The sequence below is a fragment of the Mirounga leonina genome, unplaced genomic scaffold, assembly GCF_011800145.1.
Source record: "Mirounga leonina isolate KUSES-001 unplaced genomic scaffold, KU_Mleo_1.0 Mir_447, whole genome shotgun sequence".
Lineage (NCBI taxonomy): Eukaryota > Metazoa > Chordata > Mammalia > Carnivora > Phocidae > Mirounga > Mirounga leonina.
In genome coordinates, this window is record NW_023270757.1 from 1,453,549 (window position 1) to 1,472,462 (window position 18,914).

General features: G+C 43.2%; 1 protein-coding gene across 2 annotated transcripts in view; it reads left to right on the forward strand.

The window, feature by feature from the left end:
• SLC24A2 (solute carrier family 24 member 2) overlaps positions 1–18,914 on the forward strand; it is a 244,652-nt gene that overhangs the window by 198,865 nt on the left and 26,873 nt on the right. For both annotated transcript variants that reach the window (XM_034987922.1, XM_034987923.1), the window contains 2 exons: positions 1,163–1,261; positions 4,197–4,315. In XM_034987922.1, coding sequence (XP_034843813.1) covers positions 1,163–1,261; positions 4,197–4,315 — 218 coding nt within the window. The remainder of the gene's footprint in view (positions 1–1,162; positions 1,262–4,196; positions 4,316–18,914) is intronic.

Consider the following 18,914-nt stretch of genomic DNA (forward strand, 5'->3'; position numbering starts at 1 on the left):
CCCATGACTTCCATCCGTGAGTGGGGGGTAGCTAAGCGGATGTCAACCTACCATGTCCCATCCTAAGAAAAGAGACCCTCCAAGAGAAAGTATGGGTTTTGGTTTGGTTTGGTTCCGTTTGGGTCTAACTAGAAAGGTAAAATGAGCTCCCACGTTAGTACGCTGCTAGAGAATCCAGCCAACACAAATCCCTACTGAGAACATTGTAGAGCTTGTGGTGCACTGAAGGGCTCATCCTATGTGAATCTAGGCAAGAACCAGTCCGTTTAAAATGAGGCTCCTTTGTACCTTGAATGTTCCTGGGTGGGGGAGGGGAGGTGCAGAGGGGATCAACGATTAAAAAAGAAAGCAAAATGGGCTATGTTTCACTAATTTCTACATTTTTGCATGCTTTTTATTTTCCTGTGCTTGTTGCATGCATGTAACCATTAATTATGTCAATAATGGAGAAGAAATTAAGTGTCTTACTTGTGGTATAGCTGTTTGAAATGATGATTTTGAGAATTTGGAGTATTTTTCCAGCACCTTCCCCTAAGTGGCTCATCACCAACAGACTTTACTTGCTGTGCTCAGTTGATCATTCTTTGCCCTAAATCGCCAGGTGGAAGCAGATGCCTCCTTGATGCTTTAATTGCCGCTGACTCAGCTATTCGGAGAGCTGGGATGCATCCTCCCAGCTCGTTTAGAAACTTCAGTGTTGATTAAGATAGATGTTTGGAAACCGAAGTCAACTCAAAGGGCCCCTGGGCTTGGCTTTCCATGGTCGAAAGCCAGTTCTGGGATGGACGTTTAATTCCAGAGAAACGGCTGTCTCCAGAGCAGCACCGTATCTTTAGACATGTTTTGGATCTCAGCAGGAGAGGGGGGTTTAGTGATGACTAGCGCCTTCCTTTATTTTGTAAGCAAGCAGGAGGGAGGGAGGAGGTCCAAGGCAAACCTTTCATCTGTGGTCTGGTGGCTTGAGATTCTCAACAGAGATTTGGGCTAAAGAATCCACAAAGGTAAGAACGTACCCCTCGTGCAGGGCACAGGGTGTTTGGGTTGAGCAGAAAGTTGTGCAAGCCACGTGCCTGTTGGGCCAGTGCCTCGCATTTTCCGAGAGCCCCTCTCTTTATCGTCCTCCTCATTGTGTCTCCTTTTCCACTGCTTTCTCTTGCTTCAGGGAGGTTCAGAGAAAAGGCTTCTATTCTCCATAAGATTGCCAAGAAGAAATGCCAGGTGGATGAGAACGAGAGGCAGAACGGGGCTGCCAATCACGTGGGTGAGTGCAGAGAAACTTGCATCCATCCCATGCCTTTCCCGGAGCACTCGGAGGGGCGTGGGGAGGCAGGACCCAGCGTGGGCCCCTTGACTCGGTGCAGACCCGCAACCCTGCGGCTCAGCCCGTTCCTGGGTTTCCGCAAGAGCCCATTTTCCCTGGGGGGCACAGGGCATAAATGGATACACTATGTCACCTACTCTAGGGGAACTCCAAGGAGAGTAAAATGATTCTCTGAGGAACCTAAAGTAAAACCAGCTTCTAACCAGGCATTTCCCTTGAAGAGTAGAAAATCATTTCATTTCAGGAATTCTACAGAAGGACGACCCACACATACACCTGTCTTTTTTAATGTTTAACAAAATGTGAGAGTATCCTTTCTGAGATTCTTGCCTGGTAACCAGATACTGACATGCTATACTTGGGACATGGCCCATGCCACACCCACTAAGTTACCAGACAGTTCACTTGGTCACTCCTGAACTGAGTGACGGGGTCCTTGCGAGGTGACACCACCTCTCCTTTCTCAAGAATTCAGCAATAGCAGCCCAGGTCTCTTTGGGCTGACTTTTTCTGAGTTCCCGTGTGAACCAGATCGTGACATTCAGACATCTTATTTTAACTCAGAACATGATGTTCCTCCTCTCCTGTCTGCAACTATAATATAACCCACTAATCCTAAATTCAGACTAAATTTAACCTAATCTGGATCTCTGCTACAAACGATGCCGTTGCCCAAGAAACTGCAATGATCTGCAGACAAAATGCTGCAGCGTTGCACTCAAAATACGGGACACTCCTTAGGAGAGTTTCTGCCTCTCCTGTTAGCCTGACTTCTGGCTCCCGGACAACCTTTGGCCAAGGAACAGTCAAGATTCTATTGGGTATGAAAAGAAAAACCTGAGGGGAATAAGCTGAGATGTTAAATATTGTGTGCAGGGGCTGTTTCTTCTCATCAGTTCACCTCTGTTCTCGAACATCTTAATTCCACTTTGGGACCTGATCATCCCGTGTTGGTAGGGTCAGGTTTGGCCATCGTGGGCTGATCTCAATGTTGTCTCACTTCAGCCAGTAGACACCCCAAAACCCAGTTTTAATATCTCCCCAGGTACTTGGTGTTTGGTATTTTTCATGACTGGACCAAGCGTATTAGGAATAGTTGGTAGAGCCACATAAAGCAGAACACCACATACATGACACTGCTGCTGTGAAAAACATGGAAAGATAAAATACATTTGAGCTTCTGTGGCTTTTTGTATTTAAATATACTTATGCATCTGTATCCCACCACTAAATACATGAGTAAACAGAAACATTTCCCTGTGATTTCCAAAATGTGGCCACTTCAAGCCCAATCATTTTTATGTAACTCTCAAAATATTTTCCAGTGATAAAAATGTGTCGTCCTTTGGAAGTTACTAGAAACAAACATTCTGACACTCTATGAGTGGCCCGATACAGCTCGTATCTGAGACCAAGGAGCATGACGATGCCCTCGGCAGGCCTGACACAGACCCCCACGGCTTCATTGTCTCCTGAAATCCAAGAAGATTGGGACATGGCCCATGCCACACCCACTAAGTTACCAGACAGTTCACTTGGTCACTCCTAAACTGAGTGGCGGGGTCCCAGCAGAGCCAGAAGGTCTAAGCACCTTTCTATTTTGCTCCCACTGAAGTCGTGGCAGACCTTGGTGGTGCTGATCACTGATCACGTGAGGTGCTCCTCTGAGCCCCCAAAAGAAATCGTCTAGTGCCAGGCAGTGACTATAATAATGATCAGAATAGTTTGTTGCTTGCTTGTTTGCTCTGTCCCAGCTCTGTGCCACGTGCTTTATATGCATGTTCTTATTTCACAGGCATACCCTTTGATTGTATCGTTGTTAGTGGTATTAGCACATCACCCCATTTTCACAGATGAGGAAGCTAAATCTCAGAGAAGTTAAATTACTTGCTAGGCGTCCCACAGCATAAGCAGTAGAACCAGAGTATGAGCCCAGGCTGGTCTGGGATGCCCAGTGTCAGAGAGTCCCAGGGCTTCACCATGACCCTGGAGGCACTTCTAACTCCCAGAGAAAAACTGGAATTTGTACCTGCTGACCTGTGGCTTCATGCTAGGCAGATGTTATCTCGCACTTAGGAATGACAGATGTTTCCCTCTGTTACTTGTTCAGCTTCCCCTCGCCTTGCTTGCCATAGGATGCCCAGGTGTAGAATGTGCAGAAGAGCATTCTCCAGGCATTTTGAGAAGGCCAGGCTCTAGAGCCTGCCCCCACCACCCAGACATTGGCAGGCTTGTGCACGCAACGCACCTAGAGAATTAGGGCTGGAAGCAGTGGGCCTTAAGGTCAACCAGTTGAACCCCCTCATTTCACAGATAAGGTTCCTGAAACCCACAGAAAGGAGATTTGCCTGAAGTGACAGCCTGATAATGGCAGAGCAAAGTCTTGGACCCAAGTCTCCTGGGTCCCTAGCCAATAAATATCCTTTCCAGAATGTTGTATAAAAGAAAAGATCCTGCTGTAAAAAAAAAAAAAAAAAAAATCCAAGGGGTGTGGTCCTGGATATAATATTAGTGTACAGATTGAGCATGGTTTTGGTGAAAAAATGTTTGTGGTCATGTTCTTGAATGGCTACTTGGTGACTTTGCCTGGCATAGAGAATGTGCGCCAGGGGAGCTGAATGGGGACTCAAGATATCAGCCCAGAGTGAGAGAGCCAGAGAGCTATTAAAGAGAGGAGGAGGACTGAAAACGCTGAGAGGTATTGGGAAGAATGCTAAAAATCCTTTGCCATTTGGCACCACCCCAGCCCTGGGCCTTAACCCCTCTGAGACCACTGTCTTCTTTGGCCCAACATTTTAGGACGTTCCTTCCAACATGGCTCTTACCCCCATTGACTCCATTTGCTTTCTCTGTGTGTATCTACATTGTACCACAGAAAAAATCGAGCTCCCAAACAGCACCAGCACGGAGGTTGAAATGACACCACCCAGTGATGCTTCGGAACCCGTACAAAATGGAAATCTCTCCCACACCATCGAAGCTGCGGAAGCCCAGGTATGGCTTTTCCCCCTTGTTCTTGATGTCCTAACACAGCTTCCCTTCTCCCGGAGACCCACGCTCCCGGGCAGGGCAGACATGGGGGAGAGTGGGTTCTCTTCGTGTCTGTTGCTCAGTACCAGCAAAGGCCCCCACGTGTGTCAAGCTCTTTGTGTACTGAATGAATTCACACATTTTCTAAGCCACTGTTTCTCAGAGTGAGATCGGTGGCCTCATCCATTTCATCTCCCCGAGATCAAAATACAGATCCCTGGGCCATACTCCAGACCTGATGAAACAGAATCTTGGGTTAACAGCTTCCAGATATCAACATTTTAAACTCGCTTCCCGGTGATTCTTAGTAAATGATAAAGTTTGATGGCTGTTGCAGTCTAATCCTTTCTCTGTGTCTTTAAGATCAAGGGTAAGTAACCAAGAAACTACAGCCATCACACCCTGGTTAACCCCCCTTGGCCTTCCCTGGCTCCGCAATTGAAATTAATCAATACTGTGGCCCATTCTGCCATCCAGTGGTGCAACCAATAGACAACTGTTTGATTTAATAGTTGTAATACTTAACCTTCCACGTGCTCTATGCCACGGACTTGGTACTGGGCACTTTACATATATTGCCTTTAAACCTCACAGCTGAAGGCGTAGGCCTTTCCTTTCTCCATTTTAGAGTTGAGGAAGCTCAAGTGTGACAAGATGAAGTGCTTAATCAGGATTACCTAGCTGGTAGGTAGCAGAGCTGTGATTCAATCCCCGATCCATCTAAATGCAGTGCCTGGACTATTTCCAGCACACAGCACTGCCTCTGGACCACAGCTGCTCACAAAAGGAAGCAGAACCACCCAAAAGTAGGTGATGCTTGCCACATTTCTGGATCTCCTCCTTACCAAGTGTATCAGGATTTCTAAGGCATAGGGCCCCAACTCACATTCTCATCAGGCACCCTCAGTCCATGTTTCTCAAACTCGAATGTGCTTACAAAGCTCCTGGGGGATCATGTTAAAATTCAGAATTGGATATGTCAGGTCTGGAGCGGGTCCCAGAATCTGCAAAGCTAGCGAGCCCCCAGATGGTTCTGCCGCTGCTGGTCCAAGGACCTCACTTTGAATAGCACTGCTGTAAAGTTTGTGACCTACTTCTCTAGACAGAATTTTCCCAATGAGCTGAAAAGTTACATGTGCCCACAAACAGAAGCCAGACTACAACAAATCTATTCCAGGACCTTCTTCTTCTTTATTCCAGGATACACTCTGCAACGGAGCCTGCACTTCTTAGGGGAAAAAAAAAACATGCTAGTTTTGCCAGTTGCCCTTATTCCCTGAAAGAATAGGCAAGAAAAGTCTCTTCACTTAAAGGAAAGGGTAAAGATATTGAGCACCTTTTCATGTACCTGTTGGTCATTTGCATATCTTCTTTGGAAAAATACCTATTCGGGTCTTTTGCCCATATTTTAATCAGGTTATTTTTTTATTTTGCTATTGCGTTGTAGGGGTTCCTTATATAGTTTGGATATTAACCCCTTATCAGATATATGGCTTGGCAAATGTTTTCTCTCATTCCATGGATTGCCTTTCATTTTGACGAGGGTTTCCTTTGCTGTGCTTTTCATATATATACATACATATAAAGATATATATATGTATGTATGTATGTATATATATACACCAAATGACTGTGTTGTACACCTTAAATAGATATGATTTGTATTTGTCCATTACACATCAGTAAAGCTGGAAAAGAATTAACGAAAGGAAATGATAAAGAAAGGGAGCTCCTTCTGCCCTGTCTCCTCTGCCTTCTAGGCTCTCGCCCTTCTGCCCAGAGCCCTGTGGTCCCATCACATTAGCTCAAGTGTAAGCTGGCAGAGCCACTTATGTCCACATGGCTAAACAGCATGTGGCAACAGGAGGTGGGCCCCAAGGACATCTGGCTGCCCTTGGGGATGACACAGTCACAGGTGTGCAGAGGGCAGCGTCCTCATCATGCCTCTCCATCTGGCTGGCAGAGGGACATCTGTGCCCCCCACAAGGGAGGACCTTACTGCAGGGGAGTGAGAGAGCCTCACCTGACCCCTCTCTGAGCAGAGCTGTGCCCCCCTGGTCTCACACAGGGAAACAGGACAGATTTGTGCACCACCTCAAGAGCAAAGAGGAGGCACCCCAAGGAGCCTCGCGCGCTGGCCGCCGGACGGCCTGGTAGGGAATGGTGGATCCACCCGGAGCGAGTTACCTAATCTCGCTTCAGGCTCCCCATTGACAAATTATAGATAATAATGGTGCTGCCCTCGTTTGGGTTATTAGGAGAGTTACATGAGAAAATGTATGGAAAGCACTTAGCACAGAGCTAAATGCTGCTATTTATATTATTCTGTGCCCACACTTACCGTATAAATCCCAGCCAAGGTGTTCCTTCCCTGAAGGAGCTTGTTTAGGTAAAATGAAAATGTAATACATATAGATAGATAGAGATGCTATAGGTGGACACACACACATAAACAGATAAGAAAATACTTATTCATATACATATGTGTATATATATATATATATAATGTCTGGGGGTATTCAGGATATAATAAATAAACAAACATTTGTGGTAAGTAAATAATTATAGCCCAGAGTGACCACGGGGCTCTGTGCAAAGTGCTCTGGGAGCCTGACAGAGGAAGAAGTTGACACAAGAGAAAGTGTAAAGGTAGAGGTAACATTTGACTGGGTGCTGATGGGTGAGTAGGAGTTCGTTGCTCAGAGAAGGAGATGACAAGTGCAAAGGTATAAAACCTTAAGAAGGAAGTTCATGTTTAGTGGTGGGTGAGAAGGCCAGTGGACCCAGAGACTGAAGCAGAAGGCGAGGAGTGAAGAGAGATCCACTAGGAAAGGTAAACGGGGCTGAAACTCTTCAACTGTTCAATCAGAAAAATTTTAAGTGTTCATCTAATATGTGTCAGGCACCGGGCTGGGCCCTGGAGACACCCACACGTTCCAGCCAAGCAAAGAATTTGCAGATACAAACCAAGATATAGATGACCACAAGGGCCAAGAAGGAAATTCAGCATGGTGGTGTGGCGAGGACTTGTGGAGGGCCCTTGTAGGTTGGGAGCTGCGGGGAGGCCTCACTAAGGAAGTGGCATTTGAACTGAGGCTGAACTCCAAGGAGGCAGCCAAGGAAACAGCACCCACAGAGGCAGAAACGAGTTAGGCTTCCTCAAGGAACAGAACAGTCAGTGTGGCTGGTGGATGGGGAGCAGAGGGAGGGAGGATGGTGACAATGAGGTGGGACAGGAGGGCCAAGCAGAGCTGGCTCACCTTGTAGACCATGATAAAGAAGTTGACTTCCTTCTAGGGTAGCAACAAGCCACTGGACGTTCCCAGATATGATCTGTTCTTCTAAAAAATCCCTAGGGCTGCGCTGCCATGTGGAGAGTGAATTTGGGGCAGGGGGGCTGCATACCAATAGCGGGGCAAAGGGGCCACTGTAGGAGTTGAGGTTGAGAGCTGATGGTGGCATGCACCAGTGCAGTAGACCTGAAGGTATGGAAAAATACATGGATCGTGAAGGGCATTGTCGGCTCCACCAAGCAGTCTGGACTTTACCCTGTCAGGAGTGGGGAGCCACAGAGGGTTTAGAGGAAGCCCTGTCAGTGTCAGATTTGGAAGAGAGGAGCATAGTGCTTTCAGGATGCTCAAGAAGGGCCCAGAGTGAGGGAAGACTAGATGCAGGGCATCAAGGGAAGAGCCTCTCGGCTCAAGGGTCAGCAAACTATGATCCATGGCCAAATCTGGCCTGCAGACTATTTTAATTCAACCCGTGAGACAAGAATGTTTTTACATTTTTAAAGGTTTAAAAAAAAAACACTAGCAGCATATGTGACAGAGACCATATGGACCACAAAGCCTAAAATATTTACTATCTGGCCCTTTACAGGAAAAGGTTTGCCCACCCCTAGACCATCTGCAGTCTTTAAAAAAAAAGAGAGAGAGAGAGAAAGAAAGAAAAAGAATAAGGAAGCTCTTCATGTATTGATACGGAATGATCTTCAATATATGTTCAATGAAAAAGGCATACTGCCAAATTGTACCCAGTCTAGGATATTTGTATGAGGGGAGAAAACGGGGGGAAATGACATATATATTTGCTTGGGATGCTACTGAAAAAACTGGTCATGCTGACTACCTCCTGAACCAGGGTCTGGGTGATGGGGAACCAGAGTGGCAAAGGGTCTTTTCAGTATGCAGCTTTCTGTAGCTTTTAAATTTTGAACCAGGTACCTGTATTCCCTATTCCAAAAAATGCAACAACAATAAAAATAATAATGGGTTAAATTAAAACAGAATCAGTATGTTTTAGTGGTTTAAGATCAGAGACTCTGGAGACAGACCACAAGAATCCAAGTCCCAGATCCGCCACTTACCTGCTCTGTGACATTGGCCGCCTTACTTAACCTCTCTGTTCTCCATTTTCCTTCTCTGTGAAACGTGGATAACAATCCTATTTCATAGCATTGCCATGAGAATAGTCTCTTAGAACAGTTCTTGGCACATAGAAAACACTGCCTGGGTGTTTGCTATTATTAGCGGTACTTAGTAAAACTTAAAAAATGGTTATCTATCAAGTAGCCCAGGTGACAAGGCCTTAGACCAAGTATTGGCTGTGACATGGATAGCCAATGGTTGGATCTGAGAGCCATGTCTGAGGTGGCCTTGAGCAGATCTGGACCTGGAGAGGGAACAGGAAGTGAAGGTGTAGGTGATCCTGAGGTTGCCAGGCTGAGGACACTGGGTGATGGGGTACATTAGGGCTAGGACTCCAGAATCAGAATAAAGATGTGAAATCAGAACACTCAGCCCCTTCCTCCCCCCACCCCCCAAAGCACAGCTTCCCCAGAAATGATTCAGTACCTTTATGGTGTTAGTTTCATCTCTTTCCCAGTTGTATGTTTATCATGCTACATGAAGAAAAAGGTGTGCATCCTGACTTTATTAACGGAAATTCTGAGCCCCATGCAACACACACACATATTGCTGGTATTCTCTGGAGACTTGAGCCTGTCTCGTGTAATTAACCTGCTGTCTCAAAATCCCTATTTACAAGGGAACTAATTTAACATTGACACCTCGTCTCTGAGAGCTTTCTCCAGTACAGACTTGACACCGGCAATGAAGAACATTTTAAAATAGTCTCTTTCACAGAGGGAGCCCCTTTGCAGGTTTTTTGCTTCATTGGTACGTTCTCTGGAGAACCAAGAAATAATCTGACTTGTAAACGGCTTAGTGCTAATTATCCCTTCCCAGTGACTGCGGACACAATGCAGTCATTTTAACGCAGAACAGATTCCAGCTGCCACAGAGAAGTCGCCTCCAAATTTGTAGTGTTGGGACTTTATCCAGGTTCGGAAGACAATTGAAAGAAACAGTTCCACCCAGAACCCAGCATTTTCGTACACTTTCCTTCTGCTGATTAGACAACAACCGGGTGATGGCACTTGGGCGGCTTGCTGCATGAAGCTGCCCAACCTCGATGCATCGAGGCGGTCGATGCGAGACACGGCAGAACCCTGTAAATACACATTCACGGTGACAGGGCGGAAGGGGCAATGCCTTGCAAACGTCTTAGATTCTGCCATCTGAAAGTCTGACTTCTTTTTTATTGTGTCCTACGTGTCCATGTATTGGGAACTGGTTTTTTATATGTTGCAGCTTTTATTTCATTTTGCCTCTAAGATTTCGCTCTGTCCTTAGGGAAATCAGAATTGTCCTTGCTTTGGTGAAAAGTTACACAGGGGCACCAGTGGGCAAACAGATTTATATAAGGAAATCACTTTCCTAGGGAAAAAAAGATAAACAGAATGAGAATGTATAAAATGCATGCTTCTTTTCTTACTTGCTTTCTGTACACTTAAACATCACTTTAGTGTGGTAAGCCCTTCCTTTCTCCTTTTGAGAACTCAGTCCTGATTTATTTCTCCCCAGTCTAGCATTGACCTTTACCTAAGCTCAGGAGAGTTTTTAAGGTCTGCTTTCATAAAGCCTCATAGTGCTGATAAAAATGTTTCAGTATTATGTGACTAAGAGTGAGTAGAGAAAGATGATGAAAGCGAGTTGATTTTAAATTTCCCTAAAAAAAAAAAAAAGATAAAATGCATAAAAATATCTCCTTTCCATTAAATTTGGATCTCTGAGGGTGGTTAAAAAAAAAAAAAAAAAAAGCCAGCATCATTAACAAGGTAGCAGTTTATTACAGGTTGTTCTTGTTGTTCTTTGGTTTTGGAGCTCCTTCGGGAGACTTCATAATAAATTTTGGTCAAAAATGTTAGCTCTGATAGGGATTTCCAAGATTATTGAAGCAGATGGTACCTAGAATCCCCATGATGTCTTCCTAAAATATTACCCTTAGTTAGCAAACGTTTATGTTCTCAGCTGTAGTGAGGTTTAACAGAGGGTTGTGAACCTCGAACCTTCCTGTTATTCAAAGAGCAGGTATCTTTCCTCAGTGACTAAGGTGTAAGAGCCAGGTTTGCCATCTTGGAAAGTTTGAAAATAGCCAAAGATCGCACTTCCCCTATTGATGGGATTATTCAACCTCTTAGAACAGGAGTGAAGCCGAATAAGAGGTTTCTGGCCCCCAAGAAATGCAGGCTTTGGTGGAAAGTGGGATGTGTCTGTGTGCCAGAGCAGAGGGCAGGGCTTGGGGGCAGGGGGGGATGCAAAGGCCTGATAGGGAAAAGAAAAGAACATCCAGAGGTTCTCCATCCGACTGGACTTTTCAAGGCCCACGCCATGTCAGAACTACGATTGCCTCAGAAAAGAAACTCATTAGTATCAGAGAAAACCCAATACAAACTATTTTTTTTTAGAAAGTAGATATTATAGGGTCTTACCCAACAGACCTTACTGCAGGAGTTCATTCCATTTCTGAAAGAGAGAACATTTGTTCTTCAAACCTATACATATATTTTTCTAAGGAAAAGTTGAGATCCAGTTTGTATATCTGATGACCTGAACAATAATTACAAACTGCTTAAGATGCACCCAAAGGCCTTTCAGACACATTTTAAAATGAAATTAAGATCAGACTCGAGTTTCTGACTAAATTTGAAATCGACAAAGAATTATATATTCACTGAGAATCTTACTGTTAATAACATCATTTGTCATTGTGCTTTCTGAGTTTGAAGAATGTCTATTAATCATGCACATAAAGTACATTAAGGGCTGACTATTAATAAAAAGGAAAAAAAAAAACTCTATTACCTCCCTGGAAAAAAAAATACTGACATTAATATTACTGTTCCTATGAGTAATTCTAATCTATTTAAAATGATGGGAATGATTTTTGAATTATTTTTTATGATTCTCCAATAGCTTTTATGTTGACAAATCTTTTATGATTTGTATGAGCAAGATTTACGAAACCCATGGAAACGATACAAAAAAACAATCTACAACAGCAACACAGAAAGCAATCCATCTTGTCCGTAGGTTGCACCTCGGAATTATTTGGGCAAAATGCAAAGTGAAGAAAAGCAATTGCATTCCACCAGACTCTTCAGATGCCATTTTATATTGCAATAAAATGGTTTCTTGGCTTTCAGAGAACTTAGGTCCAGACAGCTCCATCACTCACAGCAAGATCCTTTGAAAACTTGATTTCAATTCAAAGCTATGTAGAAGCAGATTATGCCTTTTTCAGGTTGCCATTGCTGAGTGAAACCTTATTTTGTTTTTAATATGTTAAATTCTTGATGTTTGGGTTTTTTTTTTATTTTTCCATCTATATATAAAACAAACCATATGATGGTATTATAAGGGGAGTAAAATATTTCATACCACTAGGTGGGCAGAGATTTATCACTTTTTAAAAATTTGTTTGCTACTTAAATGTTAACTCTGTTGGTTCAGGATGTCCACGCAGGAGGCAGTATAAATGTCTTAGATGGTGCATCCTTCCAAAAAGAAGATGCTTTTGACTTACCTCTTTTCGACTTATCTCTTAGAAAAAAGTGATAGAAACATAGAAGATAAAAAACAGAGTGGAAAGAATGAGGTATATTGGTAAAAATATATATAAAAATGCAATGACATTGAGAAACTAAGAGAACAAAAGTAAGGGAATTTTTCAAAGACTCAAAGAATGAGTAAAAAAAAAAAAAAGGTGATTTCAAAATAAATTACAGCAAGTGAACACAATGATTTATTTCAAAGCCAAAAAAAAAAACTACTGAAAAAATGAGATATTTTTAAAAGATAAATATTCATATTGTCAGTGTGTGTAAGGCTGCTTGGGCTACCATAAAATACCATAGACTGGATGGCTAAAACCACAGAAATCTATTTTCTCACAGTTCTGAAGTCTCTAAGTTCAAGATCAAGGTTCTGGCCAATTCACTTCCTGGCAAGGGCTCTCTTCCTGGCTTGCAGGTGGCTGCCTTCTCTCTAAGTCCTCATATGGCCTTCCTTGTACACATAAGGCAGGGTGGGGGGCACCCTCTGATGTCTCTTTTTACAAGAACATTAATGCTGTCGGATCAGGGACCCACTCCTTTGACCTCACTTAACTTTAAGTACTTCCTTCGAGGTCCCATCTGCAAATACAGTCAAACTAGGAGTTAGGGCTTCAACGTATGAATTTTGGAAGGACGCAAACATTCTGTCCATTATTAACAGTCACTAAGGACTCAGAGTTGAGTAAATAACAACTTTTTCCAAATGCAGCTCTCTGGTTTTCCATCATTGGGATCTAACAGTTTTTCTTCTTCCAGACTGTCCTGTTTTCCTTCCCTCTTCAGAGAGAAAAATTGAGCAAATGACAAATGAGGTTTCCCTTAGCCATTAGAGCCCTTAGATGACCCGTCCCAGAACTCTGAGTTTGCTTTCAAAATGAATCACAACACAACTTACTTGGCAAATCCTGAACTATGGCTCTGGTGTCCCCAAATTTATTTTTTCTTGTGCCACTTAGAGATTTTGAGTACAGATTTTTTGGTCTGTGAGACCAAAATGATCCACAACCCAGTAGTGAATATTTTTATAGGTCAATCTTTTTCATATGCCTATTTCAAGCATGATGTTCTATTTCTGTCATAGATGTAATGAAGGCCACTGGTATGTTGACCCCACTAATTGACCAATCAATTTAGGGAAAAATGGAGAAGAGAATCACGTACCATCCATCCCTAAGCCAGCTGGTACTTATGGGTGTGAGTTTATCATAAATTTTTAATGCTATTTCTACTTCTATTTAAGCTACCTAGTCTATGGCATTTTGTTACATCAGCCCAAGCAGACTAATACACTAACCATATGGATATTTATCTTTTTAAATATCTCATTCTTTAAATTTTTTTATTTATTTATTTTGGGGGGCAGGGGAGAGGCAGAGAGAGAGAGGGAGAAAAAGAATCTCAAACAGACTCCCTGCTGAGCGCAGAGCCCGAGGCGGGACTCAGTCCCACAACCCTAAGATCGTGACCTGAGCCTAAATCTAGAGTCGGATGCTCAACCAATGGAGGCACCCAGGCACCCCTAAATATCTCCTTTTTTAATAGATTTCCTTTGTAAAGCACTGGTGTGATTTGAGCTTACAAAATGGAGAGCGCACTCTAGAATGTTGCTTGGGAGGCACCTTTGACTTGCCAAATAGTTGTTGATTTCGGAGACTTTCACTGTATTAAAATGTGACTGTGCATTTTTGGCAACTTTACCTTTGAGAGTTCCAACTCTGCTATTGTTTTGAGCTCTGCACAAAACACAGAATCAAGGTGTCACAATATTATGAGTCTTGCCATCTGCTTGGAAGCTTTATTTCTGATAGAAAGTCTACTTACAGCCTACCTACTGAAATAAAATAGCATTTTCTCCATAGAGCTGTGGAATTTTCCCTTTCATCCTATTTATAAAGGACTTCTATTTAGTCATCTTACCTAAAAGGAAAATAAATTAGATTGTCGACATCACTGCAGTCAGTGAACACTCAGTAAATGTTGGATGAATGCATGGATGGAGGAACAAAATTATTAGTTTCTACTTTTATGCCAACTAATTGAGTTATAGAATTTTATTGCTGGAAGTATCTTAATTCACTTGTCAAACTTCTTTCTCCTAGATGTCTTTGAAGAAATTATTTTCATAACCACTCAGTAAATGTTGGTTATTATTATTATTACTATTATTTTTCATGAGTGTTCACTATACCATTTTGAGTAACTTTCATGAATTATCTCAGTTAATTTTATAACAGCAATAATGTTGTAAAAGACTGTTCTGGAGCAGAAGTGGGTCTTCTTGATCTATTAATCCCTCTCCAACAGTTCATTAGGTAAGTCACCTTCAAGATTCTTCTCTCTCTCAGAGCCTCCCACACAAACATGGTAAAGGCACACTCACCTTTTCACTGGCTCCCAAGGAAACCTAATTGGAAAAGTAAAACATGCCATCTTTGTCAAAGAGAGTATTTTTAATGCTTCAATAATGAAAGAGGACAGAGGTAAGAAGAGAAGCAGATAGTCCCTTGCTTTGTGGTCTATATTCTTCCCGTGAGGTTCTAGGCCTTTGAACACTGAATGCTGGAGTCTGAAAATAACCCAACTCCTATTTCAGTTCTTGCTAAAGTTAGCCTCAGGAAAGTTTATTATTGTAAAGGGCTTAATCCATCTTCTACGATGGCCCCTAGACATTCATTTTAGAAGTAGCTAGTGCAAGATTATCCACAGTGATGGGAATCGGGGGCAGCAGCAGGCAATGAAGTACACAACAAATCTCAAGCCCTCATTTTGGCCATTGGTGTGGTCTTGGTTGTCACCTCCCCCACCCCCCACCCCACCACAAGAAGCCTGGGCAAGATTTCAGTACTTTTTCCTTGGACAGAGATGCTAAAGAACAAGTCTTTCTTCTTCACCTGTGTTTGAAGTCCTGGCATCCATTGATATCAGCCTCACATTTCATTTTTAAATTTGTACCTGGCACCTTGGAGATCTTACCCACAGAGACAGAGGAGGGAAGAAGGCATCACAGTGGCCCCTCCTATCCACATACCCCCAAATCTGCTCTTCATTTCCCCTTCAAACCTTCCCTGGATATTATAACAAGAATGCCATAGCACAAATAGCTTAGAAACAACAGAAATGTATTTCCCACAGTGCTGGAGGCTGAGAAGTCCAAGATCAAGTGACAGGTGATGGAATCCACTTCCTGGTTCATAAATGGCCATTTTGTTTACTGTGTCCTCACATGGCAGAAACGACAAGCTAGCTCTCTGGAGGCTCTTTTATAAGAACACTCATCCCAATCACAAGGGCTCTGCCACCATGACCTAATCACCTCCCAAAGGCCCCCACCCCCGAACACCATCACACTGGGGCGTAGAACCTCAACATGAATATCAGAGGGACACAAACACTCAGTCCACAGCAGACTCAGAGAAAAGGAAAAGAATGCAACTAAAAACAGCAGTGTGGGCCATCCAAAGCACCAGAAATCAGTTGTAGGCTCGAGAAAATTAAGTACAATTATGTCAATTAAGTGCTTAGTATTTGCTATAGCTAGCATTTTGGGTTTAATAGGTCAAGTTTATTACAAATAAAGCTGGTGTAATTGGCATAACACATTTATATTTTTATTTAGCATACATATTTTTTAGGAGTGAGGAAGGGAGGCAGTGTGAAATGGGGAAAGAGCTTGAGCTTGGAGAGAAGTAGGAGGTAACTCAGGTCTGGCCTCACACCGTGACCTTTCTTCAGCATACCACTTCGTCCCAGGGCCACATCCATCAAATGGGGGGGGCTGGTCTCAATGGACCAGGGCCCTTCAACCCTGAAATTCCAGGGCTCCTTCTCTTGGAGCCTAAAGCTCCTATCCTAAATGATCTCAGAGGGCTTTGATTGCAGCTTGTCTCTTGTGATCTATCAGCATCCATACAATGAACCGAGTAACAGAACTTCTTGGTCAGGAAGGTGGTCCCACTGTAAAGAATTGCAGGGGCAAAGAAGTTCTGCCTCATGATGACACAGATTTTAAGGGCTGCTGGGGCCTAAAATGCAGTGAGGGGTACCAGGACCAGGTGCCTTACAGATCACACGTAGTATATGTTCTTTGGCCATGCCATCATTCCCATTGGTTTGCCTAAGATCACACCACTAGTTAGTCACAGAGGTGAGATTCATGGCAGAAGGGAAGAGGGTTAACGTGTGTTGATCCCTAGGTCTCTACCAAGCACTGTACATCCTACAGTTGCCTCAGAGTTACCATCCCCAGTCTATAGATGAATGCCTCCACATAGTCTAGACATTACACATTATATTAGTGCCTTGTTGAAAACTTGGTTGGAGTGTGATATTTTTAATATTCCTTATGCACCCATCCAACCTCACTTCTTAGGCTCAGCAGATGTTTTTATGAATCTGTATTCCCACTCTCAGCCCCCCTGGGTCCTGTAGGTGATTCCTAGCACACATCACATTCTTTTGGTGAGCTTTGCCCCATTCGATCATTCATGTGGGCATCTACGTGGCTGAACAACATGGAGATATAAACTTTTTTTTTTTTTCTAAACAGATACAAATGATAGAAACAGCAACAACAGCAGATATGTTAAGGATCATTCTCTTTAAGGAGAAGTACAAACCACTTAAAATCTTAACCTTCACCCAACTTACCCATGGCCCAATGCTTTAGAGTAAATGAGTTCTATTTTTCATGGCTATTTAAGTGCTGGTTTGTTATTCTTTCCAGCATCATGCCACACTGAAGGGGCTCCCCAGGGAGAAGAAATAGCACTCCCGAGAGCTGAAGTGTGTCGTCCTTTTGTAGGGGAAAGAGAAGTGAGAACTTCATTTCCAACCCGAATCAAACCCCAACCGAGCTGAAACCTGGGCAGATCCAGGTGATCCTCTGAGATTGCTCCTTGAAAACTGGAGATAAGGCATTATTAGCAATCAATGAAACTGAATTTGAAGATGGCCTATATTCAGATGCCTCCCGGGTTTTCATTATAATTCTCTGATAGAAGAGATTACATTAAAATGGGCTCACCTTCGGGGCGCCTGGGTGGCTCAGTTGGTTAAGCGACTGCCTTCGGCTCAGGTCATGATCCTGGAGTCCCGGGATCGAGTCCCGCATCGGGCTCCCTGCTCGGTGGGGAGTCTGCTTCTCCCTCTGACCCTCCCCCCCTCATGTGCTTTCTCTCTCTCATTCAATAAATAAATAAAATCTTTAAAAAATAAATAAAATAAATAAAATAAAATGGGCTCACCTTCACAATGAAATCTTGCACAATGCCCTTCACAGACAAGAATAAACAATTGGATTGCTCCCACGAAATATTTTTCTAGGTGGAGAAGCAACCTCTAGACTGATGAACCCAGCTCAGACCCCTCCACTGGAAATCTGATGCCTCTTCTGGGGCAAACCATCCCTACCAGGCACAAGTAGAAACAGTATATAAGATGTACATGCAAAGAAGCTAAAAAGATTCTCATGAGGGGCCCCTGGGTGGCTCAGTTGGTTAATTGCCTTCGGCTCAGGTCATGATCCCCAGGTCCTGGGATCAAGCCCCGCATCCAGCTCTCTGCTCAGCAGCATCTGCATCTCCTTCTCTCCTCTCCCTCTGTGATCTCTTTCACTCTCTCTCAAATAAATAAAACCTTTAAATAAATAAATAGATACATACATACATACATACATACATAAAAAGATTCTCAGTAGGCCACAAATGGACAGGCTGTGGCTATCCTCCCATTCGTGAGATAAATAAAAAATAAGTTGATGGCTCCAGAGACCTCCCAATAGATACCAACTGATCTCTGGAACTGTTCTCTTCTATCTATAAGTGTTCTGATGGCCGAAACTCCAGGGTCCCACCTTCAGTCTTGATAAATGAATCCTAGAAGGTGATTGTCCAGTTGTCACTTAGGGTAACACTCTTTCTTTCTCTCTCCCTCACACACACACACACACACGCACATGCCCACACACACACGTGCACACACACACAGAGTTATCCAAATAATTCCATTCAGCCCCTGAGGAGTTACAGTTTTGAGTCTGCCCTAACTTGTTTTACAAAGATTCGAGGCTGCTTGCAAAAAGATGTCTGAGGAAAAAGGATAAAATGAAGACTTTTGAGAAAATTCAGCACAAGATGTAAAGGAAGAGGAAAGAGTGGGACTGGAGGAAGCGAGACAGACCCCAGAGCTGTGATTGGTGGGTGGAGGTTACAAATTTGGCTCTGAATTCCCCAGTGCAAAGCAAGGGGAAAAAAATAGTATCATTTACCTGAGTCACAGTATTTCTAAGATTTTTCCAAAATTTCTGAAAAGAAGCATGACTTTTCCCAGTGCTGAGACGTGATTCCCCCTTGATTCCTCATAAAGAGGACATTGGATTAGTCAGGGTCAGGTTCCACTGGGAGCAACCAAAACCCAAAGTAACAGTGGCTTGAGTAAGAAAGAATTTTCTTTTTTTCTTTTTTTTTTAATTTAATTCTCTGCATTTTTAGTTTTAGAAAGCTTACGCCTCATCCCATTCACTTTCCTTTTTTTTTTAATTTTATTATGTTATGTTAGTCACCATACAATACATCATTAGTTTTTGATATGGTGATCCACGATCCATTG